The 22,630-nt window shown below is 37.6% G+C and overlaps 2 protein-coding genes across 4 annotated transcripts in view; both read right to left on the bottom strand.

Annotated features, from left to right (window-relative positions):
* The window catches only part of mthfd1l (methylenetetrahydrofolate dehydrogenase (NADP+ dependent) 1 like), a 32,796-nt gene extending 14,152 nt beyond the window's left edge, over positions 1-18,644 (bottom strand). Inside the window, exons 1-20 of the mRNA XM_079888299.1 lie at positions 18,261-18,644; positions 16,334-16,418; positions 16,198-16,248; positions 15,603-15,656; positions 15,373-15,497; positions 15,060-15,160; positions 14,322-14,458; positions 13,986-14,097; positions 13,025-13,107; positions 12,593-12,690; positions 12,309-12,482; positions 10,837-10,973; positions 10,469-10,515; positions 9,904-10,011; positions 9,644-9,718; positions 8,347-8,449; positions 5,589-5,665; positions 4,544-4,684; positions 4,197-4,265; positions 1,523-1,634 (exon numbers count right to left, since the gene is read on the bottom strand). Of these exons, the coding sequence (XP_079744425.1) occupies positions 1,523-1,634; positions 4,197-4,265; positions 4,544-4,684; positions 5,589-5,665; positions 8,347-8,449; positions 9,644-9,718; positions 9,904-10,011; positions 10,469-10,515; positions 10,837-10,973; positions 12,309-12,482; positions 12,593-12,690; positions 13,025-13,107; positions 13,986-14,097; positions 14,322-14,458; positions 15,060-15,160; positions 15,373-15,497; positions 15,603-15,656; positions 16,198-16,248; positions 16,334-16,418; positions 18,261-18,496 (2,125 nt within the window). The 5' untranslated portion in view covers positions 18,497-18,644. The remainder of the gene's footprint in view (positions 1-1,522; positions 1,635-4,196; positions 4,266-4,543; positions 4,685-5,588; positions 5,666-8,346; positions 8,450-9,643; positions 9,719-9,903; positions 10,012-10,468; positions 10,516-10,836; positions 10,974-12,308; positions 12,483-12,592; positions 12,691-13,024; positions 13,108-13,985; positions 14,098-14,321; positions 14,459-15,059; positions 15,161-15,372; positions 15,498-15,602; positions 15,657-16,197; positions 16,249-16,333; positions 16,419-18,260) is intronic.
* A 1,218-nt stretch (positions 18,645-19,862) lies between these two features.
* Positions 19,863-22,370, bottom strand: stx11b.2 (syntaxin 11b, tandem duplicate 2). 3 transcript variants are annotated; one of them, XM_079888870.1, is made up of 2 exons: positions 22,230-22,370; positions 19,863-21,652 (listed from the first exon to the last, which is right to left on the bottom strand). In XM_079888870.1, exons 1-2 carry the CDS (start codon positions 22,323-22,325, stop codon positions 20,762-20,764), a joined length of 987 nt encoding a protein of 328 aa, XP_079744996.1. In that variant the 5' UTR covers positions 22,326-22,370; the 3' UTR covers positions 19,863-20,761. The 3 variants fall into 3 exon arrangements, with proteins under 3 accessions (XP_079744996.1, XP_079744997.1, XP_079744995.1); XM_079888871.1 differs by having other exon boundaries at positions 20,555-21,639; positions 22,230-22,362; XM_079888869.1 differs by lacking the exon at positions 22,230-22,370 and adding an exon at positions 21,780-21,821 and having other exon boundaries at positions 20,555-21,639.
* Positions 22,371-22,630: the final 260 nt, after the last annotated feature.

Here is a 22,630-nt window from a genome sequence, read left to right as displayed (position 1 = left end):
TTGGCCAGTTTAGTAGGCAGTGTTTTCATTGGGCTCACACACTTCAGCTTGTCCTTAAATGAAGGGGTGAAGCTTACACTGCTCTTAGCGTGGACCACAGGGCCTCCGCCATTCCCAGCATTCTTTTAGTGTCTGGGGCATGTCATTGAGCAGGGGAGGGATAGAGAATAAAAAGGATAGAGAGGAGCAAAGGAATGAGAGAGAGAAATGGAGAGAGGAAGTGATAAAGTGACGGAGAGATGGCAAGATAAAGTGTGTGTGTGTGTGTGTGTTTCATAGGCCTGTGTGTTCAGGTGTGCCGACACTGAGAGGATTAGCTTTAAAAAAAAACAAAAAAAACATTCTTCTAGGTTTTAAGATAAAGGATTCAGTGTTGTGCCAAATTCTTTATACTTGTAGAAAATTATTTTATTAATCATCGTCGCAATTTAAATGGTCACATTATAAATTGTTAAATTTGTTAAATTTTTTCCACAGTTTAGCATAACAGCAAGACATGCCACTAGCCAATTGCTCAGACATTGAGTCACTCACTTAGCATAACATTAACTGATTAGTCATTAAGCATTTAAAATACCCTAATGCAAGTTGCTACATGTGTAAGTCAAAATTATATATTACCATTAAAATGTTTGCATTAAGACTTTTTTTGAGGAAATTAATACTTTTATATCAGCAAGGATGCATTCAATTTATCAAAGGTGACAGTAAAGACATTTCTAATGTGACAGTAAAGACATTTCTAATGTTACAAAAGTATGTTCTAATGTTTCAAATAAATGCTGTTCTTTTGAACTTGCATCAAAGATTCCTGTAAAAAAGTATCACGGTTTCCACAAAACCGTGGAAGCACAACTGTTAATTCAACATTGATAATAATAATAAGAAATGTTTCTATAGCATCAAATCAGCATATTAGAATGATTTCTGAAGGATCATGTGACAAAAAAGACTGGAGTAATGACTGTTGAAAATTGTGCTTCCATCACAGGAATAAAAAACATTAAATGGTATTAAAATAGAAAAGAGTTATATTAAATTGTAATAATATTACGGTTTTACTCCATTTTTGAACAATATAATGATAATGATCAATTTGATCATAAATGCAGTCTTGGTGAGAATAAGAGACTGGTTTCAAAAACAAAACAATCTTACTAACAAACTTTTAAACAGTAATGTTTTATATATTAATATTTTTAAATACATATACACTGCTATCTATCATGTATTATTTTTCATTGTGTGTTTATTTACATTATTTATCAATGGTTGGTTGTTAAGGGTGATAGGATTCAGTAGGGTGATTGAATTTTGTGATTTTATTCAAGCTGTAGATGCCAATAAGCATGTGTGACCACTCATGAGCAGGAGTCTGATTTGAACCAGAAAACAACTCTACTGTTGTTGTTGTTTTAACTTACCCCCAGCATAGCCTTTGTCTGTAGTCAATTAAAGCATGTGACTACAAAAAGCAAAAGCAGTGGTGTGCGACTGAATGTGTTTGTGTGTGTGCACCCACCAACATAGCCTTCTTCTCCAACTAGTTTAAGAGCCAGCTTGTCTGCCAAGATAGAGGAGTTTCCATGGGCGATGTTAGCAAAAGGTCCAGCATGCACAAACACTGGAGTGCCCTGATATGACAAAGACAAACAATATCAGTGCAAACCAAGCCAGACATGCATTACAAATGACTGGCACTGTGAATCAAGATTACCTGAAAATTACAGTAGAAATTGCCATGTTAAAAGCTGGTAACTGACAATACAAGCTATAGGGTTTAAGTGGTCCATCTCCACATCTGAGTTTCTTTTTTTATTATTATTTAAAGACATGTGGTTGAGCTTGTATGTTAGCTCCATTTGATCTTCAACTACAGTAAACTTTTTTTTTTACATTGTGAAAGTCTGTTTCATCATCATCATTATCATCATCATCAGCCAGAAAGCATTTAAAGCTCTGTGAAAATGTGGGGTTTGAACTGATGACCCTGAGGTCCTCTGTAACTTCCCAAACACTGAAAAGCAACACCACATACACTGACAGCTGAAGGGACAGGAAAAGAGAGAGTGCAGGAAGATGGAAAGGGAGTACATACAAAACAAAGCATGGAGTGATGGTGAAGTCATTTAAATTCAGGAAAAGGATGGAAGGTTGAAACAAAAAAAAAAAAGCTCCCCATCAATGGAGAAAACCTTCCTTTATTTACATAAACTTTTATCACAGCATTCTCCTTCCACTACTTCTGCAGGTGCTGATATAAACATTACAAAATATTCTTCATTAGCACTTAACCCTTTGAGACTCAAAGAGCCAAAAGACGAGTCAAGTGAGGTAAGTGAACCAAGTTTTGAGACATTAAATTATTAGTAACAAGCCTGCCAGAGCCCTGAGACGATTCATCAAATTTATTCAGTTCACTTTAATACATTTGTTTAAAAAAAAAAAAAAAAAAAAAAAAGAGTAGTGTACCGTGTGCATCTACAGTACATCTCAGTCTTGCACCAACTGAACCCTCACATAAAATTGATGAAATGTTATAAACATCAACTGTAGGTAGATTTTGACAATGCATAGCTCATTATAACCTAAATGATTCACACAGGTTTAAATCATCAAAAAATCAGTCAGTACTGATAAAAATCAACCAGTAACTTTTTTACATCTGCAAAACAGTTCAACAAATCAATTTACAGCAACAAGTTTGCCCACAAAGTGTACATCAGTGGCAGCTTGTCAAAAAGTCAAAGTGAACGAATGAGTGATGGAAAGAGAGTGTATGGTTTTCCAGTGAACTGTCCTTTGGAAAGTTTTGCAGAAATAAAAAAAAATACAATATCAAAAAACTGCAAAGGGAAAGATTGGAGCTCTTTGCCCTGTGAGTGTGGAAAAGAGGAGAGATTTGGCATGCCAAGCCAGGAAGGTTAGAAAACAGGAAAAACCAAGCAAGAAAGAGCACAGCAGGCGGGAACAGGTTGGTTATGACTCTATAGGTTGGTATTGACTCTAAATTACTTAAATTTTTTCTTAACTAGTAGTTTAACTACAAATTGACAGAATGTCTTATTAGTATCATCAATGTTGAAAACGGATTATATATTGTTTATAAAACTGCTTAATATTTTTTTGCTGAGATCATGATACATTTAAGTATTCTGAGATGGAGTTCAAAATAACAGGTTTTGAAATAGAAATTTAAATGTCTTTGCGGTCACTTTTGATCAATTTAATGCTGCCTCATTTCTGAATAAAAGTGTTTGTATATATATAGACTGGTGTTTCTCTCAGCATCACACGAACAAATGGTTTACTTGGCCAAACAAATCTAAACTACTCATAAAAGAATACTTTTCCACATTTTTTTTAATGTCCCCAAAGTGAAGTTGTAAGATTTAGCCAGGGACAATTTTGTCCCTAACCTGCAGCTAACATCGCAGACACACTAAATAAGTTAACATTAATCCATCAGAGACACATTTTCTCCAGACACTCTTGTCGGTCAATCAAACAGGATTAGTTCGCTCCATCTGTGGACACATGTATATCCTTTAAGCATTCACACACTTCCTCTCTCACTCGTTCACACACACATACTTGCATGCATCCCAATCCCAGCAGGGACATTATAGTCCAGTGTAATATTCCCACAACCCTTTGCAGCCTGGTTTGTTCTGATATAATTCCTCTTCACAGAAGAAACAGGAAACAAGGCAGGAAAGGTTTCACAAAGCAGTTATGTGGCTCTCTCTACAAACATGCAACTCTTATGCATGTCACGTGCAGAAACACACGCCCATAAACACCAATCATCAATCACTAGTCATTTGCATGTTTAAAAGCCATAAAGATGAAAGGCATTCCAACAATCAGGCTTTTCACCACTGTCTATTTCTCATTTCCAGTTTTCTCATAGTGTTCAGGGTTTGATAGTCAAAGACAGAGACACACTCCCACTGAGCCAAAACTAAAACCAGATGTGCATGTGTTACTGTAGGAGTGTGTGTTTTCTGTGTCAAGCATCTAATATCCTATCACTTCACCAACACTGAGAGTATCAAGTTTGGGAGTTTCCATCAAGATAGGACAGTTATGTGTGCATGTGTGAGGGAGACAGAATAAGAAAAATAGCACACAAGCGAACGATTGTGTAAAAGATACTAAGTGTTTGGGGTACAGGAACAGGGAAGAGGTCTCACCTCCAGTGTCTGCATCAGTGTAGGTTTGATAGCATCTTTCATGAGGACTGCCAAAGCCCCGGTTACACCCTGAGAGAACCAAAGAGCAAAGAAATGTCAAAATATTTAGCAGTTGCTGAATTTCTCTATGGTAGGTCTGACAATTTGCAATTAACGACTAAATAAACTAAGCAATATGAATAAAACAGGACAGAGAAGTTTAAATACACGTTATCCACATTTAACAAAGAATTATATATATACTTTTTAATTTATTATTATTTTAATTTTTTTTTTTTTCATAAAATGAGCAGGTGATTAAAAGTCACTCCACAGACAGCACTGCTCAAGTTCTCTCTCACACACACCAAGTCATCGGCAGTGATCGGCTGGCCATTTCTGCTGCTGCCCACAACCATACGCCCCAGTCTGGCCCGCATGTCAGCCAATCCATCTGTCAGAGCAAGGATAGCCATGATCTCACTGGCCACCGCAATATCAAACTGGGTCTGTAAGAATGAGAGGGAAAAGATCACATACTGACCAGCACACAAACACATCACAGTGATGATTTAGGGGCGATTTCTATCAAAATGAATCGTCAGGAAATAAGACGGTGGAGAGATTTGTCCGACTCGCAACATGTGCCAAGTCTGGTTCTTTATCACATACAGTAAACTGCTCCCACATGTGTTCAAGACAACCCCAGCTGGACTAAAACCAAGCCGTCCTGGTTTAACTCTCAGCTAATAAATACTCCCCCAATAAAACAGCTGGGAGTAGAGGAGTGGTGGCCAGATGCCTTATCAGGAGAGACGGGCCGCTTAACACACCACTTGTGTCATCATTACTTGCCATTTAAGTCCATTTACAGCACCCTAATTGCTGAGGTGATCTGAGTCAATGTTTGCAAAGCTTGAGGTAACATGCTTAAGTGAATTTGTTTTCAATTTCAAACACACACACACACACACACACACGGTATGTCCAAAACACATAGTATACTGTACTGTATGTCTCTCAAGAACAAAAGTGCTGTGCTGTAGTGCACATTTTAGTGGTTTTGGTACAGTGGGAGGGAGACGAATGTAAGCAAATGCTTGGCCAGCTCAGAGGGTTTGCTATGCGCACAATAACACCTTTTTTGAAACATTTGCTTTTACTTAGACTGTTTCCCATTGAGGAGCATGCTGTTATCTGCCTGATTTGGTTTAAAAGTAATTATTACTGACAGCATTTGACATACTGCAGGACTTTTATTCCAGTTAAGGGAAATATACATAAAAGTGAAAGAGGGATAGAGAAGGAGATTTAGAGCAGCGGGAGGCAAATAATCACTGAGGAAAAGTGACAAAACTAGTATGCATCACCTTAAATGTTTGGTTAATTGAATCAGAAGTATGAAGCACGTACCTGGCGAGCATGGCCTTTTTCTGTGTTGGCCTGGCCAACAGTGATCTTGCGCAGAAATCGGTCATTGGTATCAACGACTGTTGGAAACAGGAAAACACAATTTGAAATCAGAATGAAGAATAAAAAGAAAACAAAAGCCTGATTTTCTTAGAACAGTTCAACCAAAAAATAGTGTGCTCATTTACATATGTCATGTCATTCCATTTGACATTTATGCATTTGGCAGACGCTTTTATCCAAAGCGACTTACATTGCATTTCAAGGTGCACATTTACATTCTTATCAGTTCTTGCTTTCCCTGGGAAATCGAACCCATGATCTTGGCGTTGGAAGCGCCAACGCTCTACTGTTTGAGCTACAGGAAAGCTCCAACCCTATATGACTGACATTCTTCCATTAAACACAAAAAGGAGTAATTAAGGATGTACTAGTCACTCATTTCCATGCAATTGAATGGGGACCGAAACTTTCATGCTTCAAAAACGACATACTGTAAAAGCACCATAAAAGTAATCAACATGACTGGTGCACTATACTCAAGTTGTCTGAAGCAGCATGATTTGTCACTATTTACTGATTATCTTCACCTCAAATATACAGAGGACAAGGATTGACACTTTAATTAATTGATAACTTATTCCTCCTTAATTTTATTTAAACATTTTGAATTGACAAATTAATAGACATTTAAAACCGTATATTTAAATTTTCTCTATTTTAGTAAATTAATAAAGCATATTTAGAAGCATATTTAAATTGTATATATATATTTTTTTTGACAATTTCTATTCTATGTCAATATGTCAAATGCTTTTCTTTATTTATCTGTCAATCAAGTTGCTATTGGACAGTTCACTTGTTGAGGTACTTATGCCTTCATTTTATTTTTAAGGGTCACTCCTAGTCCTCCAGACAAATAGACTTTGTACCATTTGTTTGTTTTTTAACCAAAATCTTTTTGAAAAGAAAGATGTGTTCATTAACCAGGCAGTGTGCAGAAGGACAGCCATAATGGATGTTAAGATGTAATGACAATTCTCATTTCTAGGTGAATTTCTCCTTTATACAACTACCTATGATAAAACTAAGAATTTTAAATCTATTGTGTGGCAAGCAAGACGAGGCTGAGGGTGCTACACCATTCTCGTTTCTCTCACAGAGGAGCTTCGGAAGCATAAAAGGAGGAGCGACGACAGTAAAGGATGAGAGAGGACCAGGCCTGGACTTTTACAGTACGTTATGTTTTGTTTGTGTGTGCGGCAGTCGTCCGTGAGGGGCTGCCGGCTTTCCTTTCCTTTTGTGTTTATTTATATATTAAAGTTTGTGAACATTCGCCATTTTCCACCTCCTCCTTCCCACAACAACTTACTTCGTTACATGTTTCAATTCCAATATTTCAGGATTTTTATTTTTTTTGATAAATGCAATATGGTTTTCATGTTGCAATAACATCAAATTGTTTGGCAGTTTCTATCTGCTCAGCGTAGCAGCGCTGTATCTGAAGACAACGGCTGGAGAGAATCATGTCATAAGGGAACTCAGCTGGAGTAACTCATTAAGTGCTGCAAGCTGAACAGATTTTTCAGATCTGGCAGTCACTGCAGAGGAGATGTATGAGACAATCTAATGAATCTCAAAAAACTAATGACCTTAAGAGACCCAGAGGGATGGACGCCAAGCAAAACCATAACCTTGCAATAAGCATGCATTCCTCAAAGACTTTTTGAATTTCAGTTTTTTTTCTTGCAGCCAAGCTAAATGTAGAAGGGGGCAGTATGAGACAAACACAACTCCCAAAGGGCTAGGAAGATGGAGGGGGAAGAATTTAAACCCTCTGGTATTTTCTCATAGAAATGCAGAGCAATTATTATAAGCCTCATTGTAAACATGTCATGGGCACCAAAAATGACAAGAGTGGTTAAGTCTGCTTTCTGGCAGTCTCCCATATTCCTCTTGTGTATCTGTTTCAATTCATCTATCTGTGAGAACAGTGTACATAAACTACAGCATAACATAAGGCACATCGAAAACATTTCATCTGAAAATTGATTAATAACATCATTATTTACTGTGATTTCTTCCTATAATGAACATGGGAAACCCTGACGGTTTAAGCATTACATTTATGAACGTCACAGAGAAAGTTGTGAGGATCTTCTCAAACACACAGACAGTTTCGCATTCGCAGCGGGAGAGAGATGTAAAGCTGTTCTTAATCTTCCAGGCCCCTCATCTTAGTGTGCACTTTTGAACCGACAGAGTAAATATCCCATCAGTCATTGCAGCACTATCTTCTGAATATAGGCTAAAGGCAGCAGATGTTCCCAGGCGGCCACGAGTGAAATGGGAAACACCCCAATGCAGCTGAATCTCATCCCCAGTGATCGCAGCTATCAGAGGCCACTGCGTCATAATCGGACGCAGAAGGTCTACATTTGGCTTCCCTCCCAGGTGCGAAGAGTAGACCCGGAACTGCATGTGTTCAAGAAGGGACTAGTTCTAAAAAACTGCTCGCAAATATAATGACATGGCCAGTTTGTAATGGCGTTCCATTATCCGATTGAAAAAGAAGTAATAAACCAGTAAAATGTAGCCGATGGCCATTGTGTCATACTGCTTGCTTCAGCTGAATAACTGTCTTCTGTATCATATTTCCTGCACCACAACCTCTAAATCTTTCTATGACCCATCAAGCGATTCTCGTAAGAACATACCATATGAAGAACAGTAAAGCAATCCACATTGCACAAGGTCCTACCTCTCTGCCATGTGATCTTCTCAGGGTCAAGGTCAAGACGGACAAATGCGCTGACCTCTTGCGGTGTGAGGTCACTGGGTTCAGATTTGTTTATTCCAAGACGCTGAAAACAACAGTGAGGAAAAGACAGACACATGTGCACTGATTACCATGATGAAAAAGCTGATCATTCACTTTAAACAAACCTACTATTGAACATTTTTATTACTGCTCTAAGTGTTGGCCTTTTTTCTAAATGGCAAATTGTGTGGTCGCTGGTCATAAATTTCTTTCAGACCATCTTTTTAATTAGATTTCTCTTCGAAATGTTGGTTGTCTCTCTCGTAAATTTACCAGCTTCGCCTTTGCAAATGTATGTCAACCCAATCTTGTCCCTGAGCAAACATAAACAGTTTGTGTTTTAAGAAGTCTCTCAGTTTATCTGTGTCACAGTCAACATAACACAACAAAAAGAGAAAAACACTGAACGGCTGAGACTTGCTGTGAATTATAGCCTCATAAGAAAGAAATCGCTAGTTTCGCAGTAGCTGTATGAGGACCCCTGTTGGTTACCAGATGTACTGCATTCAGATATTTACAGAGTTCCTATTTACTGGATAAGAACTAAAAACTAATTTATTTATTTTTTCAATTTCAACCTTATAGAATGTTTTGCTTGGCATAACTAGAAAAAGTAACGTAATTTAAAAAATGCCCACAGGTTTTATTAATATACATGACTTTGCCAGGTCTAAACATTTTTTATAAAAACATTTAAAATTAGATACCCAATTTATCCAGGATTACAGAAAGCCTGATTCCTCAATGAATATGAAAAAAAAAAAAATAGCTAAGGTCAAGGTCAAGGTCACTTTTATTTATATAGCACCTTAAAACAGCATTTCTGCTGACCAAGGTGCTTCACAGAAACATAATAAAAACACAAAAAACACAATAAAAACAAAAGTCGTACAAATTACATAGTAAAAAATTTAACCCACTAAGGCTACATATCCACAATTATGAATAGGCCTGAGAGAAAAGATGCGTTTTCAGTGCTGACTTGAATACATATAAAGGGAAGAACTAAAATAAGAAATAAATAGAAATTTTAGTAGTTTTAGTTCATTGTAAATGCTTGTTTTGTCTTATTTTACATAATTTTAAGTAATTTAGAGTCCCCTTGGAGGTTTGCTGAAGCTCCCGTCCCACTAATTGAAATCCACTGCTCTAGTGACTTTTGTGTCAAATGATGAGGGCATTATGAAGTAATAAAAGTAAAAAAAGTCAGAGGTACAAAGATCTCTTTCAGACTCACCTGCAGGCGAGCCAGCTGTATAGGAGAGAAGCGTCTCATGCCATTAACAGATGGCACTAGTCTGCTGTACAGGGCCTATAAGACAAAAAAAAAAAATTAGCTAAAGGAAGTAATAAACATGCAGCCTTGTATACAACCAGAAACAATCCGCTTTAATTACACTGCAATTGATCATCTAACTATTGACTGGCCACAACATTGAATCCCAGGGATACAGTCCTGTCTGAAATCACACATACCTGTACATTATGATTGTTTACCTTGTCTGATTGGGTAGCTTCATGGAGAATGCGGGCATCAATAGCTGCCGCCACTAGATTATTGGCTGCAGTAATAGCGTGGATGTCTCCTGTGAGGTGGAGATTAAACTGAAAGAAACAGAAAGTGAGAGATATGAATCTGCTCTCTGAAGCTTCTGATAAATGCAGCATCTGCTCTCTCACACAGACACGTTTAGTGTTGCCCAAAATTCTGATATCAAATTTTAAAATCTAGGATTCAAAATGTGGTATGAAACTTAACTAGATAGAAAATAACTAGAAATGTGGATATTTTATGAAGAAATTATTATGTTATTTTTCAATTTAAACTTTCCGTCCATATTGAATGGAATTGCTGATATTAACTGGTAATAAAAGAAAATCAGGTATAAAAGCACAAAACAAAACAAAAGAAAGTGCATAGTCCAAAAGTCTGAAACCAGTAGTGATTTTTTTTATTTAGTCTCAATGTCTGTGTGAGTTCTTCAAAGGCTTTCATCAGTTGTGGCATACTAAGGGAAAGGGCTTTATGATAGCGGGAGACAGGATGTCTGTTGTCACTCACCTCCTCCATAGGAATGACCTGTGCGTATCCCCCGCCCGCCGCTCCTCCTGCAGGGAGACAAAATAATGAAGCAGACTGGCAAACACACAGCAATGAAAACAAGACTAAATGTCTGAGATAGCCAGACATTAGCTCTGATCCAAGACTTTGTGAGCTGCCTTGCTGTGTACAGCCTAATAAGTGACTGATTTGAAAATATTCAAAGGACTCGTGATGCCACATTATCTTAGAAGGTTGCTTAATTCTGATGTCTACATTTTGGTACAACCTTCGGGAAGTGCATCTATGATTCCTTAAATTGCTGTTAGTTATTGTTATCCATACACTAAAATATTAAACTAATGTAAAGCAAACAGACAAAAACACACCTTTGACTCCAAACGTTGGGCCCTGGGAAGGCTGTCGCAGACAAGCGAAGGAGTTCAGCTTGAGATGAGCGGAGAGGGCCTGGACCAGACCTATGGTCACTGTACTCTTCCCCTCACCCAGAGGAGTGGGAGTTATACTGAAAAACATAGACCGAAAACATTATCAGCACATCCTTTCCCACATTCAATGAGAGGAGGTTGTGAATCTACATCTATTCATCCTTATCCCTTCCTCTCTTTTCTTTTTCCCTAGGACCTCACTATATTAGACTGCCGGCAAACCCTCTCCCCATCAGCATCCTCCCTCCCTCCCTCTTTCTCTCTCTCTCACTCTCTCTACGTCTTTGTGGAGTGGCTTTTTTGGCAGTGCAGTAAAGGCATGCCAGTGGTTGACAGTAATTGAGTAGGCCGGGTGGGGAGGGCAGTGCTGCTTCACAGCATCTGTAGGCAGAACAAAGAGCGGGACTTAAAGAAGGAGAGTTAGGGGAGAGGGAAGGGGCCACTGATAAAGCCAGGGGTCTGCAAATTCCCCACACACATAAAAGAGACCCTGAGCCCCTGATCGGAGCTGACCGAGCCACGCTTCACACACACACGGATGAAAGGGAGGCTCCTGGTGGGCTTGAGAGTCAGCGGTAGATAAGATCCCTGGGTCCACCAGTCATTCTCTCTAGGAATGTAGAGGCAGAGTACAAACGTGCGCACAGACTTGAGCGTGAAAACACACAGTCACTCTTTAGTTTAGAGTCCAATTCTCATTATTAACTAACTATTAACTACGACTTTTGCTTCAATAAACTCCTAATTATTGCTTTTTAATAGTTAGTAAGGTCATTGTTAAGTTTAGGTATTGGGTAGGATTAAGGGATGTAGAATATGGTCATGCAGAATAAGGCATTAATATGTGCTTTATAAGTACTAATAAACAGCAAATATCCTAGTAATATGAATGCTAATAAGCAACTAGTTAATAGTGAGAATTGGACTAAGCACACAAACATTGACCTGAAGATTTCCTAAAATGCTTTTGACCTCTGAAAGTATTAGTATTTATCTTATTCATGTTCTTGCAATACAAAAACATTGTGGTCATGACTCATGAAAAAAAAAACAAAAAAAAAAAAAAACAGATTTACAGATTAAATAACCTGATCAACAAATGAAGAAAGTTTTCTGAACTTTGTGGTTCAATAAAAATTTGTATCATTGCTTTAGTGTCGTATCAGTCAAGTCAAGTCACCTTCATTTATATAGCGCTTTTAACTATATGAATTGTTTCAAAGCAGCTTTACAGTGATAATAGGAAATTACAGTAACAGAGATTGTTTTGGCTTTACAGCAGCTCTAGGATAAAGTTATAGTCCAGCTAAAGTTAGTTTTGATTGATTGATTGATTGACTTCATCAGTTTAGATTAAAAGTATTGAGATATGAATTAAACTTCAATGACAGAAGTAAAAATTGATGTCGCACCCTGCCACCAGGACATATTTGCCATCAGGCTGATGTTGGAGGCGGTTGAGGAGGGACAAACGGACTTTGGCTTTGGTGATCCCGTAGGCTTCCAGCTCTTCTGGAAGCAGCCCGATCTCCTGAGCCAGCTGGGATATGGGCTTGGGAGTCTGTGCCCTGGAGATCTCTATATCACTGATGGTTACAGAAACAGAGAAAAGGAGAGACTAATTAATTCTGTGCACAAATGCACAAGCAAAAGTCAGAGCAATTTTGTAGAAACCAAAAGGCAAGGCTGCTCATACCTTGGCACGGGTGAGAGTGGTTGAAGTTTTAGTGGGCGGAGCCTCCATGACTGGTACTCCTGTTCTTCTAACCACCTCCTGCTGCTCCTCACTACATGCTAACAGATCACAATAACACAGCTACAAACATCTCAGCAAACAATAATACAAAATAAATTGCATCTTGACATATGTTCAAATAGAAAACAGTTTAATTTCTTTAAAAAACATTTTAAAATCTTTTGAATTGTAGTGTGTGAATATATTTAAAGATGCACTATAAATATAATTTATTTTATGTTATATAATAAATATTTGTTATAACTGTCAAAAGACATTAATCTTTAAATTGGCTAATCACAGGTTCTGAAGATTTGATAAAGTTGACAGAATCATTTTGCCTATTTTAAAGACAGTAATAGAAAGTAGAAACAACAACAGAAGACCTCTCACCTGCATTCTAAGCGCAGCACTTAGAGGCCCAACTCCTGCATCAGATTTAGCTTCCATCCTGGGCTCCCAACTGTCACGGTGTTCTAGAAAATAAGATCACACATGAAAAGTTGGCCCAGACTGAGCATCTAAGGAAATACAATTAGCGGTGTCTTATGTTCCCACACTAATGAAATCTCTGTGGATTATGGAGGAAATAGCATGGGCCTCTATATCCATTAAGTTCTATTAAAGGAACACGCCAACTTTTTGAGACTTTAGCTTATTCACCGTATCCCCCAGAGTTAAATAAGTCCATACATACCCTTTTCATCACCATGCGTGCCGTAGCTCTGTCTGAGGCACCCACTGTTAGCCTAGCTTAGCACAAAGACTGGAGGTAAATGGCTCCAGCTAGCATACTGCTCCCAATAAGTGACAAAATAACGCCAACATTTTCCTATTTACATGTTGTGATTTGTGTAGTCACAGTGTGTACAAATAACAAGGTCACATGAGACACAGCCATCTTCTAACCATATATATACTGGGAACTATATTCTCAGAAGGCGAAGCACTGCTACTTGGGCGGAGTGATTTGCTCACAGCACATGAGAAGCACCATGGTGAGGCGTCAGACAGAGTTATGGCACACACGGAGATGAAAAGGGTATGTACGGACTTATCTAACTCTGGGGGATACGGTGAATAAGCTAAAGTCCTAAAAAGTCGGCGTGTTCCTTTAAAGAGATGGCAGGTAATGAAAGGTGAAGAAAGCCACATGCCTGACTTAATTATTTTTGGAGAAATCACATGCTTGTCTTTCACATCCAGTGTAGTAAAAATAAAATAGTTCCTTCAATTATCAAATGACACTTCACAAGCAAAGAAGTGCCCTGAATGTTTTACATATACCAGCAATATAAAAATCAATTGTTTTAATGTCTGCCAAGCATTACAGCTTTACTTTGAAGAAATATACCTTCCATTAGGGCCGAGCCAAGGTTGATGACTGCCACCCCTGGTCTTAACCAGGTGGGTGGGAGGCCCTTGTGGCCTGTGTCTAACAATACCACCACATCTGAGTCCATGATCTGAAAAAAAGAAAGAAAGAAAGAAAAAGAAAGAAAGAAAAAGAAAGAAAGAAAGAAATCCAATTAGTGTGAGCCTCACATGATTTATCTAAATGTCCATCATGAAATAAAGCAGCACTGCCCCCTGTTGGTACAAATAGCAAATTATGCATTAAAATTGACCTAAAGAAAAAAAAGCAGAACCCCCCCCCCAACATCTCCCACAGATCTAGCAGCTGATTTACCTGTTTCTGCAGGTGCTTTGAGCTCCACTGGCAGGTATGCACAATCATGCCATTGTTTTGCAGCAAGAACTGAAGAGTCACCTTCAGGGGGCCCTTTACACCCACCAGCACTGCCATCTTGCCAACCAATGGGGCATCTAAATGCAAGAAACAACAAAAAAAAATTCTAAAAAAATTGTACAGTCAAATATTTTAATGTTACAAAAAAAAATCTATTTCAAATAAATGCTGTTCTTTTGAACTTTTTAGTCATTAAATAGTCCTAAAAAAATATGTACCACGACTGTTTTTAACATTAATAATAATAAGAAATGTTTCTTGAGCACCAAATCAGCCAATTATTATAATGATTTCTGAAGGATCATGGGACACTAAAAACTGGAATAACAGCTGCTGGAAATTCAGCTTTGCCACCACAGGAATAAATTACATTTTTAAATATGATAAAATAGAAAACAGCTATTTTAAATTGTAGAAATATTTCACAATATTACTTTATCAAATAAATGCAGTCTTGGTGAGTGTAAGAGTCATTTTAAAAACATTTTAAGAAATCTTACCAACCCCACACTTTTGAATAGTAGTGTACATGCATATTCGTTTAAATTACTTTTAGAGGCACTACATTCAGTAGAATTAGCATTATATGTCTGTGAAACATTTTGGACATAGACATTTTAACGTCCATGTATGTATTTTAACAACGTATGTCAAAACGCATAAACAAACATAACACACCATGCCTGGCAAGTAGCTCCAGCACAGCTCCAGCAACAGGTGAGGCGAAGCCATCTCTCTGATCCCCCAACAGCACACGGCCAACATTAAGGTCAGAGACCCTGCAAACACATACACAAACAGAAGTGTCTTTGTGTGCAAAACATACAGTTTCTAACCACAAAAAATATTTTTACTAAATACGTGCAAAATACAGTATCATGTCAGATAGAATACATTTACAGTGAATAAGTTCTCAAATTACCCACAAAAAGTTATTTTTGGACCCTGTTTACACACATCAACATGCTGTAACTACAAAACTGTAGCTTACCCATCCACATCTTTCTGGGGCTTGATGGCATTACAGACACTTCTGGAGAGGAAGGACTGAGAAAGGTGCAAAAAAATGCCATGAACCAGAGAATCCTCATTTAACCGCAAGATCTCCTCGATCACCTGTAGAACAGAGGCAAAAATTCAGGAGACAGAACTGCACTGACAGTTACATGCATTTATTCACAAAAGCTATTTATTGCATTATAGATTAGCAATATCACTGACCTCCTCCTCTGTGCACCGGTCTGGAAGACAAATCTGCATTACGTTTAAGCCGATCTGTGCGGACACAATCAAAACACAACAAATTCAAGGTGGTACATAATATCTATAGAAGCTTTCGGTCAATAGAAAAACTACTATGATGTAATGGAAAATTTGCATGTTACTTGTAACAAACACACACACACACTTGTATATGTGGTTTATGGGGACCCGCCATAGGCGTAATGGTTTTTATGCTGTACGAACTGTATATTCTGTTCCCCTTCCCATTACAGAAAACTTTCTGGATTTTTTTGAATTTCAAAAAACACTTTAGTATGTTTATTAAGCATTTGGTTTACAAGGACACAGGAAGTGTCATAATAAGCCATGTTTACATTGTAATACCCATGTCATTATACATATGTCCTCATGAGTCATAAACCATACAAGAACATGCATACACACATGTCAAGGGTCTAATAACAGCATCAACCAGCAGGGGTGTTGATCAGCTAAACCTTGACCCCTTCAATAATCACTTTTCAAAATGCATGTGTGTATTTGTACATGGAAAATAGTGATGTTGAACAGATGAGAAGACAAACAGTTATACCTTTCTAGCCATCTTCTTATTCACCTCCAGCAAACTGTCGTCTTCACCAGCCTATCATAAGTAAAAACATACCAGCTTTCAGTGTCTGAGATTCATTCACATACAACAGGTACACACATATGCTCTCTAGTCACACCTGTATGATAGCAAGCGTAGGTTTGAGGCCTGGGTTGGTTTCTCTAATAGCTTTGAGCTCTTCTCTGCTCCTCTGAACAATGTCACTGTAAATGAGATGGAAACAAATATATTTAACCATTCAACTCAGTGGTTTCATAGCATATTTCATCAATAGTAGCATTCTGCATGTTCACTAACTGCCAATAACAGGGCAGAACTTTTCATTAAATGAGCAAAAAACACATCAAATACAACATTAGTTGTATTTTTTATTTTTTTTTACTAATCAAGCTTACAAAAGTTGATAAGCGTTTTAAACAACTTGGTTATCTATTGCTGACTGCTCTGCTCTAAAAATCAATGTCAACCACGCATCAAACTTCAAATGACACTCTAACATCTTGAACCTCAGATCAAATAGAGCATTAGCTACAAGTTTTAGGCCAAACACTACAATAAGACAATAAATTGTAACATTACCTAAAATAAAATATTTTTTCTCAGATTTTTTAACATTCCAAGTAGATCTTCAACTGCTCTAAATACTCAAACACAACTTCACCCTGCACAGATTGTGCAAGTTTAAAACTCATATGCTGGCACTCCTGGCACACACATGCAGCATATAACAACTATACCGATGTCCTGTTGCTGTGCTGTCTGACAGAAACCAATAAAGACAAATTAAATTAAATAAATATAAGAATAATATTAGGAGTAATTAGTTTTGTTCAGCTGAATTTAATCATTTTAAGCAGGTTAGCCTTATAAAGATAAACTTATCTTATAGTTACTGAGGAGTCTATTGCATCATTGTAAGCATCTCTTGTAAGGCTGGCTGAAAAGACATCCGATTACTTTAACCCTTTGTAGCAGCTACCTGACCTTTGACTCCATTTACAGATATCCATGAGATACATAGGGGTCACTTGTAGGGTTTGATTAGGCAATGACTAAAGTCTAAATACAGACATACACAAGTTTCCATCACAGGAGAGTTTAAAAAAATAAAATGATAAAAAATAATTACCAAGTGTTTTTTTTTTGTTTTGTTTTTTGCTTCAATATAAAACCCATGTCTAAAATGAACAGAACTGCCAAGGAAATTCTTTATATTTCTATTCTATTTCTATAGTCTTACAACTTCTGTCACTTGTAGGAGTGGTGGTCATGTATGACAGTGATTTCACCCCTAAATTGATGGTGTAACAACACTCCCATGGTCTCGTTTAAAGTAACTTTCAACTCTAAAAGGAGCCAAAAAAAGAAATTCTTAATGAAATAAAAAAATGACCTCAAACTGTTTTTGTCAATTTTTGTTTTTATCTAGAAGATGTCGGTTCATGGAAAATCCAGCTTTACTTTTTTGAATAATAAACATAGCTTCAACTTTGTTAGTAGGTCTTAGTTACCTTCCATAATTTTCAGGGTCCACATGAAATAAAAATGATATAAAAAGGGTGCATTATTAGTTGTTCAATAAATTCAACACATTTCGGTTATTTCTGATAACACAAACACACACATATTTAAATTTGTGAAGAACGTCAGTTTTGTCATAGTCCACAAGGAGCGCGGGTTAAATGAGGACACATTGCCTACAAATAACGACATGCTTTCAAACTTACTTAAAAACTAAAAGTCCCTTTTTGGAAACAAAATTTAATTCAGACAGTAACACGTTATGGATATGTAGCCTGCGTTCATTGTGCAAAAAGGATGTATACACGTCTATACACGGAAGACTAAATGGGAGGCAGAAGTTACATCAGCTGGCCGCCAGACACCGGCAGCACGTGGAAACAAATCAACACCAAGACAATAGCTACTTTAGTAAGTCGCTATATAAACCAAACAAAACTGTTACCATCACTAAACCATTCAGCGTGTTTCAGAACATTTAAGTTTTGTCCGAATAGGGACTTAATCACATGTTTTATTCTTACCCAACAGCACTTTCATACAGCGGTCCATCGTTTTTTCGAGGATGACTTTTAAAGCTCGCTACCGTTTCAGTTGTGCCGCTGGTCGAACTTGATTCCCGAACCGATATATAAGAAACAGCGATATTATCAGGTATGAATCTGTTCTTCTCCGGGTATAAAACTTTGACAATGGCGCGTGAACGTCGTATGCTCGCGTGACTCCGATGCGCATGGCGAAAAGCGACCGACAGTCTCATCGTGCTCCTGGTTTGGCGTTGCTAAGCAGTGCGGTCGCGGTCACGGTGTCTTGTCTGATGCTCAAGGTGATCTCGGAGCAGAACTGGACTAGTAGACAAGTCAAGCGCGTGCCCAACAGAGTGGCGCGCGCAATGCACACAAGGAGGAAATGCGCTCTTAGCATTACAATAATTATTCACAAGTCTGAGCAAGAACTAATGACTCACCTACTGTGCAACATCTTCTCTTTTTTTGTTAACTTATTTTCTTCTATTTACAAATCTGTTCTACACATTAGCTATTATTTCTGTTTTAATATGTTATATTTTTATTCATTTGATATATTATACATTTGCAAAGATAACACATTTAGCCTAAGACTCTCAGCAAACTAAGTTGGCCAAGTCACACTGTTGGCAGTCATGACAGTTTCATTCAAACAGCATGATTGAAGGCAGGACTCAGGACAATAGGAACAGTATTGTCTAATTGATGTCATCACATCAACCTGTTCCAGCAGTCACATTCATGTCATGAGTTTTGTGTTTGTACGTAGCCTATACACTATAGTTCAAACAGTTTGAGATCGGTTTTTAAAATGTTTTTGAAAGAAGTCTCTTATGCTCACCAAGGCTGCATTTATTTGGTCAAAAATACAGTATAACAGTAATATTGTGAAATATTATTACAATGTCAAATATTTATTTTTATATATTTTAAAATATAATTTATTCCTGTGCTGGCAAAGCTGAATTTTCAGCAGTGTCACATGATCCTTCAGAAATCATTCTAATATGATGATTTGCTGCTCAGGAAACATTTCTTCATTATTATCAATGTTGAAACAGTTGTGCTGCTTAATATTTTTCTGCAAACTGTGATACATTTTATATAACACTATAAATGTCTTTACTGTCCCTTTTGATTTATTTATTGCATAACTGTTGAATAAATGTATTACTTTAGAAAAACAATCTTACTGATCCTAAACTTTTTAAAGGTAGTGTCTATAGGTGAATCAACAGAATTTGCAGCACATCTGTGTGTGTAGTTTTAGTTATCACCATACAAAGTTATCCCTGGAACACAATCTTATAACACAAAAAATATTTTTGCCTCTTGTTCAGGTACAATTAGTTAAATGAATCAGCTAAAGCAACATGATTTTTAAACATTTTGTCACAACTTAACTTTGTTGTGTTCAATCCACCTAATATATTTAAAAGTGAACTTTACTTAATCAATTTGTGTTAGGACAATCATTTTTGACAACAAACTGAGCAGCAGATCTGGAGTTCCCAGCATGCTTTGCAAGGGACTGCAAGGAGAGAACATTTGGAGATGAAGTGTTATTTTATGTTTTCAGTAAAGGGTTGTTAGTTTAATGTTCAGTTATGTTCTATTATGTTGAGCTTCTGTAATGTTTTTGAATTAGTTACATTGGTGGTGCTTGTGAGCGGCTATGGTTGCTGTGAGTTTGTTTTACTCAGTAACAACCATAATGTCAGTACTGACACCAGTCTCTTCTTATTTGTTCATTCTATATAGTGCATATAATGATGAAACTGCAGTCAAATAAAAATAGTTTGCTCAATAAACTTAAGTTAAGATAAACTTCTCCATGCAACTAATTGCATGGAAGAGCTTTCCTTAAATTTAAGTTCATTGATCATTCTGGGTGTATTATAGCGACCTCCTATAGCAACTTTCTATGGCACAGTCAGAAAGGTTTTTGTATTATTGCATGTGTTTGTTTAATAGATGTGAGCAGGGACATCACGTTCCACATGAGGTAGACACATGTGATCTAATTAGGGTAATTAAGTTATCCTCTAATTTATGACATCTGCCAAGAAACTTTGAATGAATCCACATAGAATGAGATACAGCTGATAACATTTTTGTATACACAAGAAATAGTTTGATCCATCATCACAATTAACTAGTCATTCCATCCCAAGAATAAACACTTCATTTAAAAATGTCAAACTACAAAAAAAGTGATTTCTGAATCCCTGTACAAGTTATTTGCCAAAACAGCCAACTGTAAAAATGGACAAATTTCAATATTTGTGATACTTCTGAGATATTTATTGGGTGGCAGTGTCTTGCACAAAATTACTATTGTATGTGTTTATTTTCCTTCAGAAGATGAATGCCTAAAAAAGCAACAAATATAAAATGGTAATACAAAAAAAGAAAAGAAAAAGATATATATATATATATATATATATATATATATAGGATCACTTAGTGTGTTTTGAACTGTGATATTTGTGGCCATGTCATCGCTTCCAAAAGAACATTTTTTTAAACGGGTTGCTCCTATCATATCTCTTGGCTCGCTCCATCTTCACAAGGACCTCCCTGACCTCCACCTCCGTTGACTGAACATTGGTGTGAATGTAGTCTATCATTGAGCTCTGCTGTTCTACTAGCATTGCCACATCCAGAAAAACCTCATGAAGGCTCTGAATGCGTCTCTCCAGCTGTAGCAGTTCTGTATGACGGCTCTCAATCTGTATGAGCGCAGACCGTGCAGTTTTCCCTTCTGAAACCATGTTCTCACTGAAGACGTTCCACTGACCGCTCTCCAGCATCTCCTCGATCTGGTCACCCGTGACCTCTCGCCCCACAATCTCCATCTGCCGTTGAATATATGCCTTGCAGGACTCTTTGTAGCTCATCTCCGCATCGTTGTACTCCACCATGGTATCTCGGAAACTGTTGCTTATGCTGGCGTACTGTGTTCGGGCGATTCTTGCTACCGGTGAATTGACGCCATACTTTTCCTCTAACTCTTTCCCGTGGGAATCCATTTTGCGAAGTTGCGCAAGCATCTCCTGTCCACTGGTTTTGATGCCAGCAGCGACAGCATCCGAGTCACAGGTATTCGAAGCACTAGAGCCGACTGCACCCGTAAAAATATGCGAGTTTCGCTCCCTGAGACGCTTCACTTCCAGACTGATGTACTGAATCTGACGCCGAGCCTCTTGTGCCTCATCAAAGACAGCTTCCATGTCAGGGTTGGTGTTGGTATCTTGAGGAGGATCATCATGGTTTGTGTTTTCTGAAGGGGGGAGAGCTTGGCCAGATTCATGCTCTGCAACACTCTCATTAGACACTGATACAGCTCGGAGGTGGTCAAGTCTGTCCCTCATGACTGAAGTATATGACTGAAAAGTAAAAATGATATATTCTGTAAATTAATTAAAAAAGACCAACACACATGAACATAAAATATACTGTAGGCATTTTGCTAGTAACAACCAGCTCTTAAAAACCGAATATTTGTTGTCATACGTAACATGCACGTAAAAACGTCTGCCATGTGGAAACGTAGCCCGTAGATACTTGTCACCAAAAGCCTGTCAGACAAGACAGACTTGTTTTTAGCTCCACGTTTAAAAATACAGGCTAAGCTTATTATTTTTTATTTTTCACTCTTAATAAGTTTCTATTAGGCTCTACTTCATCATGATTAAGTTTTTTATTATTTAAAGAGAAGGCAAACATCGCAATTGGTATTCATTGTATTTGGTTATATTCAGTCAGAGATGAAGATAGCCTACTTAGTAGGCTACATTTATAAAGAATGGTTCAATCTAATATATCTGCAAATACGTACAACCAGACCCAATTTAGACCCATCTTATTACTGGAGAAAAACTTTTTTTTAATGAAAACTGGCCTGCGTTTAATGTTTGCCAAAGCAAATACTCTGATTTGAAAATTCATATCACCGTGGCCTACCTCAAACTGTGTCCTTCTGTGTGCATTCCTCTCAAAGTCAGCTTTGCAGGGTACGAAATTCACGCTATTATTCGTCAAAAAAAAAAAAAAATACATTCACCCAGTTTCACCTCACGTGTGAGACGACTGATGATCGGTGATGATGTAATAGACACAGACCCCGCCCCAAGTCAGGTTGCGCAGAGATCATGATGTCCGGCAGAGGGCAGCAGAGATGCGTCACTTGAGAGATGAGAGGATCAAGTATGCCAGCTCCAGAACAAATGTAAGCTACCCGTCCCTCATTCTTATTTTGCCATACAGATTTAATGATCTTCTTCGAATATTTAAGACTCATACGTAACAAAAAAAGCCCTTAAATAATGTAATCTTCTGAAAGTATTTTTTGATGATAACCCCTT

The sequence above is a fragment of the Squalius cephalus genome (genome assembly GCF_949319135.1).
Source record: "Squalius cephalus genome assembly, chromosome: 12".
In the NCBI taxonomy this organism is placed as follows: Eukaryota; Metazoa; Chordata; class Actinopteri; order Cypriniformes; family Leuciscidae; genus Squalius; species Squalius cephalus.
The sequence above is the reverse complement of the archived record's forward strand: the minus strand, read 5'-3'. Positions and strand labels throughout refer to the sequence as shown.